This window comes from Pteropus medius, unplaced genomic scaffold (genome assembly GCF_902729225.1).
Source record: "Pteropus medius unplaced genomic scaffold, Ma_sr-lr_union100, whole genome shotgun sequence".
NCBI lineage: Eukaryota > Metazoa > Chordata > Mammalia > Chiroptera > Pteropodidae > Pteropus > Pteropus medius.
In genome coordinates this window covers 341,959-354,369 of record NW_024349568.1, presented here as the reverse complement: position 1 = coordinate 354,369, position 12,411 = coordinate 341,959, and the positions used below count along the sequence as shown (strand labels likewise).

Here is a 12,411-nt window from a genome sequence, read left to right as displayed (position 1 = left end):
ACATTTCAATATTTTTATGTCGAATAATCTGAGTTTAGCACCTTATAAACTTCGTCTAATTTAAATTTTTCAAAAAGTCCATCCATGAGGTAGTACTATTATGGACTCCATTCCCCTTTGCAGAAATGGGACTTGAAGGAGTTTAGTGTTCACCCCAAGTTACAAACTGAGTGAGGGATGGGTCTTGATTGATATCTGACAGGATGCTTCCAGTTTTCAACTCAGGGCCAGTGGTTCCCAGCCTGAGATGATGTTGTCCCTGGGCTATTTAGCAATGTCTAGGGAGGTTGCTAAACAACTACAACACCCAACATAAATAATTATTCTGCCCAATTGTCAATATATAAAGAGTTGAGAGAAAACTTATTCTACATCAACTATTCTCCAAGTTCACTGTGTGTATGACTTATTCAGGATTCTAGTTCAAATGCAGAATCTGATTCAACAGATCCTTGGGGGCCCAGAGATTCTGAGAATCAAACAATCTCCCAGGTGATATTGATGTGGCAGGTCCTGGAGTGAGGACCCCTCTCTGAGTAGCAAGGCTGTGGTTCTGAGTTAGAGTCAGGTGTAGGTAGTTTTAAGTCTTCTGAACCTGGAGTCATTTTTGCGTGTAGGAATAGAGGTTATTATGAATTTATTGCTCAATTATTTCATATAAAGATTAATGAGTGACATCATATCGTATACTTCTGGAAAAGTAACTCATTCGATTCTTTTATCTAAGGGCCCTGATTTTATAGTAGGCTGAATAAGAGCCTCAAAAAGATATCCACAACATAATCCCCAGAAACTCATATTATGTTATTTTTTCATAGCAAAGGAGGAAGAAGGTAGCAGATGGAATAAGTTTGCTAATCAGCTGACTTAAAGTTAAGAAGATTAGTAGTCATGATTATGCAGGTGGAACTAATGTTACCATCATGGTCCTAGAATGTGGAAGAGGAAGAAAGAATAGCTGGAATTAGAGGGACACTGGAAGATGCTACATTGCTAGCTTTGAAGATGGAGGAAGGGCCATGAGCCAAGGAATGCTTGTGGCCATGAGAAACTGGAATAGGAGAGGAAACAAATTCTCTCCTAAAGCCTCTAAAAGATAATTGGCCTTGCAGACATTTTGATTTTAGTCCAGTGAGACTCTCTTTAGGCTTCTGACCTCCAGAATTATAGATGAATAAATTTCTTTCTTTTAAATCCTTAGTGTGGTAATTTGTTACAGCAGCAATAGCAATGTATACAGACATTTATTAAATAATTGTTTTCATAGAAAACTGACTTTAAGCTTCTCAATTCTTTAATTTTGGTTCCTCTGGGTAAGGACATTTTGTGTACACCTCCACCCACACCCCCATAGGTAGATGAAAAAAGTCTAAGGTCGATTTGGAGAGTTTACTGCATTAGCTGGTACGGAGAATTCTCCGTTGCATAAATGCAAATGCGATTCTGACTTTGAGGTCTTTGGACATTCAGATAGGAAAATAATTCATTATTAAACTCAAGACAACAATTCTGCTTTAATTTCTACATTTAAAAATTTTCATGTTAACCAACCTATAGTTATTTTTATTTCTATCCTCTTCAGTTTTCTCTAAAATTTCCTTTTAACAAAAAGATGAAATTATTGAGTCTGTGTGTATACATATATATGTGAGTGAGTGTGTTTATTTGTTAAAAATAATATACAAATACATATACACAAACAAAATGCCAACTTATGAAAGAGTTCTTGTACTCAATAAAATATTTCCACAGAATTCATTAATTATGAATTCATCAGAATTATTATTATTCCACATTAACATCAGAAATACAGACCTGAGGCTCAGGGAGATTCAATTTTTCTCAATTATATAACAATGCAATTAAAGCTTTCATACACTTCCATGAATTATGTATAAATGACCCATATAATATGTACTCTTTTAAATTAAATGTCCCTTTAATTTAGTAAACTTTAAATTGTAATATGCACAGGAAAAAAACATCTAATGATGCCTGGCTCAAGGTAAGATGTAGAGCACAGGTAGTTGAGTCACATTTTAACAGGGGAGGGAGAAATGTCACTGGGTAGAAAGTGATGTGACTTATATGGATAGCAAAACAGTGACACTATTTTAAGACAAATCACTTTTGGTAAACTCATTTTTTTTGTTAACTAGAAGATTAAACTACACATATAAACTGTCATAATTTGGTTCAAGAGAGGGGTGTACTACAACCTCAAAGACAACACGGTTGAGCTGTAGAGACTACCAGCTGAAGCAGACTCATGAGCATCTGAGCAGAGAATAACTCCCAGTATATAAGCCCATTTGATATAAATTATAGCATTTAAGACAGTTCGTTATGCAACATTAGCTAATTGGTGAAAATAAAGGCAAACAAAACTGAGTATAATTATAATAATCTGCTATTTTTAAATTTTTGGCATATGTTCTGATATTCAAAGACAGCATTCATGATTATCCTGTTATTCTTATTCCTGGCATCTCAAAGAATCTTTTCAGAGCCCTCTTTATGTCTTTGTTCCTCATACTGTAGATGAAAGGGTTCAGCATGGGTGTGACCACGGTGTACATCACTGAGGCTACTGCACTTGCCTGTGAGCTGTGAGTAGCAGCAGAGATGAAGTACACTCCTAGACCTGTACAATAAAATAAGGAGACAATCGAGAGGTGAGATGCACAGGTAGAAAATGCTTTATACTTCCCCTGAGTTGATGGAATTCCATGTATTGAGGAAATAATCTTCGAGTAAGAGTAAAGGATTCCAGTGAGGGGACCAACACCCAGTAGCCCAACTCCAGAATACACCATGATGCTATTAAGAGACTTTTCAGAACAGGCAAGTTGGACTACCTGTTTGAGTTCACAAAAAAAGTGGGGGATTTCCAAGTCTGTACAGAAAGACATCTGCAAAGCCATTAAGCTTTGTAACAAGGAATACAGGGCACTTGTTATCCAGGACACCAGAACTAGCAGTCCACAGAGCCAGGGGTTCATGATGACTGTGTAGTGTAGGGGGTGACAGATGGCCATATAGCGGTCATAGGCCATCACGGTCAGGAGGAAGTCATCCAATACTCCAAAGAGTAGGAAAAAATAAATCTGGGTCATGCAGCCTTTATAGGTTATGACTCTGCTCTGTGTCTGGATGTTCACCAGCATCTTTGGGACGGTGGTAGAGGTGAAACAGATGTCCACCAAGGACAGGTTGCAGAGGAAGAAGTACATGGGTGTGTGGAGGTGGGAGTCTGAGCTGACGGCCAGGATGATAAGCAGGTTTCCAAACACAGTGATCAAATACATGGAAAGGAAGAGCCCAAAGATGAGGGGCTGCAGTTCTGGTTCCTCCGAAAATCCCAGAAGAAGAAATTCTGAAAGTCGTGTATCATTCCATGGTTCCATGTGGTAGAGGCGGTGACTAAAATGGAAAAACAAAACAAAACAAAACAAAACAAAACAAAATATGATTAACTTTTGCATATGGGTGTTAGTAACATGTTAAAATTGTACCATTTCTATTTTGCAGTCTCTCTCTGTTTCTGTCTTTGTTTCTGCCTCTGTCTTTCTGTCTGTCTCTGTCTCTGTCTCTCTCTCTCTCTCTATATATATAATATCATAAATCTGATTCCCTTTAAAAAATCTCTTATGACATCTCTGATTACCAATTCCTGTCCCACTCTCAGAATTTTGCCCTATAAATCATGTATTTTTTCAGATTCAATGATAAATTCTGTCTTGTATTAAGGAATATATGCTGAATCCTGTCCATTTTCTTGTCAAGTATTGTAGGGTGCTGAGAAACAAAAGTTCCTATAATTCAATGATGGAGAAAGAATATTAAAAATGAAAAATCATATATGATGTCAGTCTGTAGAGATGCTTTGAGGAAAAAGAAATTATGTATAAAAGAGAGTGGATGTGTTGTTATTTTTACTAGAATTAAGAAAACTATGCAAACAAGGTGCCATTTGTACAGAGACCTCAAGGAGACACAGGGAAGATAGGAAGATTTCTGGGGAGGTGTGTATGCTAGAAAGAGCCAGTGCAAAGGTCCTGAGGTTGGCACTTGTCTTAAGAAATCAAGGCTCAAAAGGAAGCCTTGTGGTGAAGAGAATGAGCAAGAGAGAGATGATAAGGATGATGTCAGAGAATCTGGAGGAATGAGATGGTGTGTCTGCTACAGATGAAACTTTAAGACACAGGGATCCTTTAACCTCATGTTGTTCTTTTCATTTTATTCTTTTTGTTTTCAAGAGATCCTGTGAGTAGAAGTGATCCCTTCTTTATTTCCATCTGTTGGATAACATACTAGCAACTGTGTTTTAAGGGTCACATTTTGGAGTATATGAACTACGTACCCCTGTCTTGAGAACTGCTCATGCTCTGTAAACCACAGGTACACAGAGTATGGCCATGTTACTACCTAGCTGTACCTACCCTTAGCCATAATAATGAGGAAAGGAATGATACAAGGCATGGTGTCAACAGACTATTTTCCTCAAGATAAAATAGAAACAGCACCAAATTTCAGTCGATAAGACTACAATGGAGATGTAAAAATGGGGCTCCATTTTGATATAACTATTTTCGCCTTGTACTTAAAACAATAAGTTAAATAAATAGAGAGATAAAATGAGAGAAAGGGAGAGAGAGAGAGAGACGGAGAAAGAGAGAGGAGAAGAAAAGAGAAAAGAAGAAGAAGAAGAATCCAATAAGCTGGGGGTGGGGGTCTTTGAGAGATTGTGCTGAGGAAAATTCATCATTGATTTTGGCAATAAGCCAACAGTAGTTTTGTTCCCTCAAGGCCCAGAATAACCAAGAAAGTAGCAAATAATTAATTCAAAAGAGAAAAAAGCAATATCTTTATGGTGTCAAGACATTTTATAGAGTTAATATCCCACTAGAAAATGCGCAGAGAGACTAAACATACAATTTACAAAAGAAAATATATACTGCGCATAAAAAATGGCAGTTTTAAAAACTGAAATGAGAAGGGACATTTATAAATGACATTAAGAGTAAAATTTTTGGAACTAGAAAACTGGGTTTTGATTCTGGGATCTACCACCTCTTAGCTTTTTGAACAAAGAGAGACAACCAGACCTTCTAAATGCTAATATCCTCACCCAAATAGTGCAGACAGTGGGTTCCATCCAGAGTGGTGACAGATTTGAACAATATGTGTAACATGCTTAGCACAGTTCCTTCCTGTGGGTAAATGAGAGGTTACCCCTGTGATGAGATGAGGCCGATTATTTTCTTCTACCTCTCCAGTGTCTCCATTGCTTCCTCACTTCTCGGTCTCCAATTCCACAGACGTATTTCAGTTTCTGTCTTCTCTCCCATCTATCACACACTGGACCTCTCTTGCCAAAAAGATATTCCTAAGGCCTACGAGAGGAGTTTCTCTATTACAAAGCTGATGTCAGTGAGATAGAAGCTAAAATTCTGTAGCTTCAAACAAGAGCTCGACTCTTTGTGACCTTTCCACCAGCTTCACACTCATAGGGCTCTGCCCTCTCTCACACTGACTTCCAATATTGAACTTGACTCCCAGATTTACCTGATTTACAGCTTCAATGATCAGAGTCTTCACACACACACTTTCATCCGCTTAGAGTCTCCTCACTAGTCTTAGGGAAATTTTCACCCCCTCTGCATCCTCAAATCTCCATCTTCTCTTTCAAATGGCTTGCATTGTCTCTCTCAAGAAACTTTTCTTTTTCTGAACATTATCAAAGAAAAAAACTTTCTTATGAACTTATTTAGGTGTTATGGTGCCCATAATCATTTTTAGTTAATTCTATGCCTTTAATAATTTTTAGTTAATTCTATGCCTTTTCTTTCCTTTACACAGTGAGTGCTGTGATATGCATAACATGCAGCATGTTATTCACATCACTACCTTCCCACCAGACTTAGCTGAGTTGGGAGCAGTAGCTGAATAAATATGTATTCCATGGAAGGATGAGAGAACGCATTCTAACAGAAAGCGCCTGTAATGAGAAAAAGGAGAAGCAGGAAAAACTAACCTAGGTATGGAGGACATGCTAAAAGAATGTTTCCATATTCTATATCAGGACCCTCTAGGGTGTTGGATTATGGTTTGTAATAATTAAATAGAATGGAATCAAGAAGTCACAAAAGAAACTATGAGAGTGCATCACACATAGTGAGGGTACATACAATATTGTTTCATGGTTCTCTTTGTCAGGTGTGTGTGCGTATGCGTGCATTCACACATGGGCACATGTGTATTTCTGTGTTTGTGTGAGGACATGCTGGATCACAGTGTAACTGGAATGTCCTATTTGGGAAAAAGTAAAAAAAAATCTTTGGACTCCAATGCTGTACAGGAAAATATAGTTTAAAAGAACACCAGTTCCTACCAATGAGGGAAAAGCAACAAGAATGATGATCCTACAGAGAGCCAGGTGCAGAGAGAGGAGACAGGCAGCGTGGGACTTGACGGATCTGCAGTTCCCTTGGACTTGAGGGATCTCGCACTGACTAGACCTTTATTGCCCCACTGGCCTCATCACAGCATCCACCTCAGCTCTGATCTAATTGTTATTCCTCCACCTATTTCATGTTTATTTGATCACCCTCATTTTTATATGGCCCAGAAGTGGCCTTTCTCTCACTTTTCTTTGTGGTTCTTTGCTGTTTCCGGGCTTTAAGTGTTGACCTCCTTGTGACACATCTGATGGGTACACTCGTCCTGGTTCTGTTCTTTGTCCAACATGCAAAGGTTCCCCAGACATACTCTATAAAATCCTCTTTGCCACATCTATTGGTCCCCTTTTATTTATACTTTTATCCCTGAGGACATGATGTCATATCACACTCATTTCATGGTACTGGGCCTTCTCTATTGCAATGTTACTTAAGTGGTTTCATAAATGTGTGCATTTATATAGAAAAAATGTTAAAGAATGAAAAAAATCATAAAATGAAAAGAATTTCAGGAAAATAAAACCATGTTCATATTGTAGATTCAAATTATTGCATTTAATAAATTGAATAAAAATCTAAGACTAACTTTAAAAGAAAAGATATAAAATAACAATTTAACTGCATCAACGTGGATCGATAATTAAAGATTAAATTGTCAAAGATCTGCAAATGAAAAATTATAAAAATACTTTTAAAAAAGTCAGTGATGGAAGCAGTATCAAATATTCCAGATTCTACATATAAAAATGTAAATGGAATCAAATATGCTTAGGAAAAACAGAGAAGTGATCATTAGTTGAATGCAAAAGAATGACTTTCACAGGATGAAAGAAGGTGATTGCTATTTTTAAAAACACATATTACCATGAAAAACAAAAAGGTAGAAATAAGGAGAAACAGATGTGAAATAAGAACGTAATATATATGAAAGAAGATTTATACTACTAAGGATGCAGGAGAAATTTTTACCCTTAAAATTTGACCTTCTGTTTAACATATAATGAAATATACATATATATTATTAAACTGTACACTTGAAATCTATATAATTTTATTAACCAATGTCACTCCAATAAATTTAATAATAAAGATGTAATAGAGGGAAAACAACTTACTTACTGATAGAATTAACCACACAAAATTTGTAAACATTCATACATTCCCCTCAGTATATTTATCTATATTTAAAATAATTCACTGTCAAACAATAAAAATCTTTAGTGGAAAAAACTGCGATTTTTGTTTGAAAGCATAAAATGAAAAAAACACAAGAAGAATTCAGCCCTCACTATATAAACTTTGTAAAGAAATTGCACAGTTTGCAGTGAACTAAAAGGTTTATAAACCAACAATATACACAGTTGTGCAAGTAACAAAATAATTGTAAAGTAAAACTATTTGTTATTCCTCTTTCACTTATTGAATATTTTTATGTGAATACCCAACAGTGAGAGATGATATGTTCCTCTCAGGAAAGGCTGTTGCAAGGTTGTATCTATTGCCTTGGTCTGGATGTTTTTAAAGAATAAAAAACATGTTCAAATAAACTCCTGTTAAAAAAAAAATGCCCTCACTTCCCTGCTCACGCCTCCACACCTAATATTGTTTGCCTACTCCTCCAAACTGCAAGACTCCTTGTGTATGTTCTGATTTTACTGGAAGCACTTTATGCCTCCTATTCCTTCTTAATTCTCATCCAATGGACTTCCTTTTTCATCATTGAACTGTCACCAATGATCTTTGTATTGCTGATTCCAATAAGCATTTCCCTTTTTAAAATACTAAATAAATTACTTTTAAATTCATTAGTGCACCTAGCAAACAAACGTGGCCATCTTTGGGCTCTGGGTGAGGCTGGTTATGCTCTCAGGAGACCTCAGGTAGAAGTTCTCAGGTTCCATTCTTTCTGACCCTTTCCTGGACTACCTACTGGGCTCTTAGACTCACTTGGGTGGAGCCTCTGAGAAGGAGGACTCCGTGTAGAAGTCTGAATTCCTATCTGGATGGTTGATGATGGAGACTGGAGCTCTGTCCCCAGTAAAGACAGCAGGAAGTTGTGAAGCATTGGTCTCTGAGCCACATGTAGGAATCCAAAAGCAACAACCATGTCCCATGGAGCCTAAGGATATATACGCTAGAGGACTGCAGCGGAGGAAATATTTGCAGTTCCCTTTATCTACTCATTAGAAACTGTTTCCACTGTTACTCCCACTTCTGAGCACATTATTTCCCTCTGGGTCACAGGTCTGGACTGAATGGAAAATTGTCCTGCTGATTCTCTGTTCCCAAGAGACCAGGTTAGAAGTCAAGTGAATCCTGTTTTCATTACTTCTTCTCCGTCACTGCTCCACCTGCTAGAGGTCTCACCTCATAGGACCTTATGCCACCCCTGAGTTAAAGTTCTGTGGCCAAAAGACCCTGAGCAGCCAAAGCAATCTTGAGAAAGTAGAACAAAGCAGGAGGCATCACAGCACCTGATTTCAATCTATATTACAAAGTTATGGTCTTCAAAACAATATGGTACTGGCATAAAAACATATAGATCAATAAAACAGAATAGAGACCAGAAATAAATAAATACAAATGGTCATTAATTTAGGAGAAAGGAGCCAAGAATATGCAATGGGGGGAAAAGACCACCTCTCCAATAAAAGATGATAAAAAAAAAACTGAACAGATACATGCAAAAGTCATGATTCTAGGGGTTCATAATGAATCATCCAAAAATGTGTATATAGATTATTTTTGAGCTGAATGCAACTGAGACCATGGGAGCCAAACAGAAATGTTTACCTTTCCTTTAAGGAATTTCAGTCAGGTTTAAAATGTCCTGGGATCTTAATAACAGATAAAGCATCAGGGAAAAGTATAGCATCCAGTAATTCCTGATACATGAACCATTTATAATTTTATCTTTGTTGAAGGTAAGGAAACCAGGTTGCTTCTATAACATCCCAATATCATAAACTACTCCAAAGGCATACGTACAGTCACTATAAGTGTTGACAGTTTTTTCCTTGGCTAAAATGCAAGCTCAAGTGAGGGCAGGTAATTCAGCCTGCTGTGCTGAAGTAGCTAAAGGCAAAAATGCCACCTCAATGTCTTTGAAAGGGGTTACAATAGCATAACCACTGCAGTAATTACCATTGTCATATTTTAAGTATGAACCACACCTGTAAACCATGAGAAATCAGCTCTACCTAGAGGAGTCTCCTGCATATCGTCAGGAGGAGTCGTGAACGGGGTCAGTTTCAAGCACATATGAGGTGCTTAATCAGTCCCAGAAGGGAGAAGTGTATCTGGATTAAGGTTATTACAATGCGAAAGTTATATGGGAAGAGGTTAACAAAAGGATTTCACAGGAAGTAAGGCAACTAACTGAAAGATGGTTAGACGGCTGATGAGAAGGCTGAGAGCATTTGAAATGCTTCAACTCATGGAATTCCTTTTCCAGTGTCTTGGCTCTTGGTAATAATGGCAAAAGTTTGGAGTCTTTTGGTTTCACATAGGGCTGAGTGTGAAAATTAAAAATCTTGGCTACCTTACTTATGCTGGTTCATCTAGAGGATGGCAAGTCAAATGGCCATATCCAGGGTGGCCACAGTCTCCCATTTTATCCTGGTTATCTTAACTAAGAGGGAAAGATCTCTTTTCAGCTCATTAACAAAGAATTAAAAGGTACCTGAGTAGTAGCAACACCTGAAAACCAGACTTTTCCTCAAAAATGACCTGAAGTCTATTATAATAGTTATGAACAGATTAGTCAGACTTTTGTGAGCAAGAGTGAATTTTGCTCTGATCAGCAGCCTTCACAAAAGCCTTGGGAATTGCTTGGTGTAGTTTTCAAACAAGTTCTCCAGCTTCTTCCCCCAAATTGAAAGATTGCTCTTCAAAGTTCCTTTTGGGATGTTTGCATCTGGCAGTTCTCATCCAGCATTGAGCATGGCCTTCGCCAATGAATACGTGAAGTAGCTGATATAAACCAGAGAACCCAGCCTGATAGACCTGAACAATAATATCAGATTCCTCAGCAAACTTGTGCAGATCCTCAGGTACCTTAGGGAATTCCTGTACAATGGCTCCAAACTCAACTTTAGTCAAAAAGACATGAAACTTGGAGTGTGTTAAGATCCCATGACATTAATCTAAAATGGGAAAGTATTGGTAAGTTCAGAGGAAGGAAAGTAGGAGAGGATTCAAGAGAAAATGGCACTAGAGGCAGAACTGAAGGTGAGGAAGGCAGGAGTGGAGGCAAAATGGCGTCGAAGGTGGAGTGTGAGGCATAGAGGTTGGAGAGATGCACTTGGGCAAGATCGAAAATCTGAGGCAAAGTCTGTGTAGAAGAAGAGGGTGGACCTGAAGGTGGATCCTGAGACGGTGGAGGAGAGGGGGAAGGGCAGGACAGCGCTGCAAAGGGAGAACACGTGGCTTCAGACACCACTGTTTTTTTAAAATTTTAGTAGGCTCTGTTAATTTTAAGACTTTATTTCAGAAAAAGGCAACCTCTAATTTTTAGTCTCGTTTGGAAGCCTCAAAATATCATTCAAAATTGGCATTCCACTCAGTTTTTACTTATTTTAGTGCTATTATTGTCCAATACAGTTTTAAGAAAATAAAGCTTGGGAATCTCAAAAGTTACCCAGAGTGGCCCCTGATTTTCTGAATCACTTTTAGTCATATCTGCCCATTTAGCTAAATATGCGCATGAACATTGCTGGTGGTTTTAAACTATTAGTAGGCCAGCATCTGTGGCAAAAGAGAGATGGTATAGAATATTTAGATAGCTGTGATTTCATTTTTCAGAGACTTTCCTCTAGATTAGAGGGCCTATGACAATTTAGAAGAGCTTGAGCAACCTGCAGGTCAGACACCAGCCAGCCTCAATCTAGAGAAGTCTTTTCACAGAGGACTAGGCTGAAGGCTAAGAGCCAGTTCTAGAAAAATAACTGACCTCAGGGAGCCCAGTTAGAGGCTGAGCTGGGTGGCACTTCTCTCTCTGAGACGGCAGTCTAACACTGGGCCAAACTGACTAATTTCAATAGAAATAAACTCTGACCCAAAGGGATCTTTAGGCAAAAGCCATTTTTGTCTCAAAGGACAACCCGTTTCCAAAGAAGTCAGGTCAATGTGTCAAATTGAGTACTCACAGACGACAGAGGGACAAACAGACAAGCCCTTGCTAACCTATGCACACACAAAAATAAATCCCCTGAACAATTCCCCAATAAAGTGCAGAGAACTTCAAAATGCAAAAAGCAGAAACTTGATTCAAGGAGACTCACTCTAAGCTTCCTAATTGGAGAGCAAGCATTTAGCCCAAGTGGCTTCATGTGAGGCACCTGCACCTGGTGGCTCACCTGCCCTGACACCATCTCATTGTTCTTCTCTGAAATCTCAGACGAGCCCCCAAAATATAGACTGAAAAATAACATCGACTAGATGTTTCATCACCAAATAGGATTTATTTGAGAAGAAGAGTTTGCAACCCAGTGCATATAGACATGGCAAGCCACGTGCACACTCTGGCTTGGGTGCCAGGATGGAAGGGTATTTATAGAAGGGAAAAAGAAGTTAAAACCATAGAGCTCTATTATAAACAGAGCTTCCAGGAGGGTTCTCGTGATTACATAGATTCCATTAGCCTAGCTCATCTTATAGACCTTTCTGACTGATTACATTTGCTTAAAGTTCCAGTTAGTCTTAATCACCAGTTATACAACACAGTTACTAGATAAGTACACAGGCCGCCCAACCAAGGAACGTCTTCATTTTGAAAGCTCTGAAAACCTATATAACTGACCACAGGAGTGACCCTGCTTTTCACTTCTCACACCCTTATTCCATTCATGTTTTAAATTTGACAATAAAATACAAATCCACAAAATCCTAGCAATGCTGCCATTGGACTCTAGTAAAGGCAGTGCCCTCAGTCTATTCGCTCAGTCTCTCT

At 38.2% G+C, this 12,411-nt stretch overlaps 1 protein-coding gene across 1 annotated transcript; it reads right to left on the bottom strand.

Moving 5' to 3' along the window:
• Positions 1–2,462: 2,462 nt before the first annotated feature.
• On the bottom strand, positions 2,463–3,407 carry LOC120619009 (olfactory receptor 7A17-like). The gene has a single exon (XM_039883138.1). It carries the CDS (start codon positions 3,405–3,407, stop codon positions 2,463–2,465), a length of 945 nt encoding a protein of 314 aa, XP_039739072.1.
• Between the last annotated feature and the right edge of the window lie 9,004 nt (positions 3,408–12,411).

Coding starts and splice junctions, on each gene's coding strand:
- LOC120619009 (XM_039883138.1), bottom strand. CDS start 3,407: ATGGAACCATGGAATGATACACGACTTTCAGAATTTCTTCTTCTGGGA.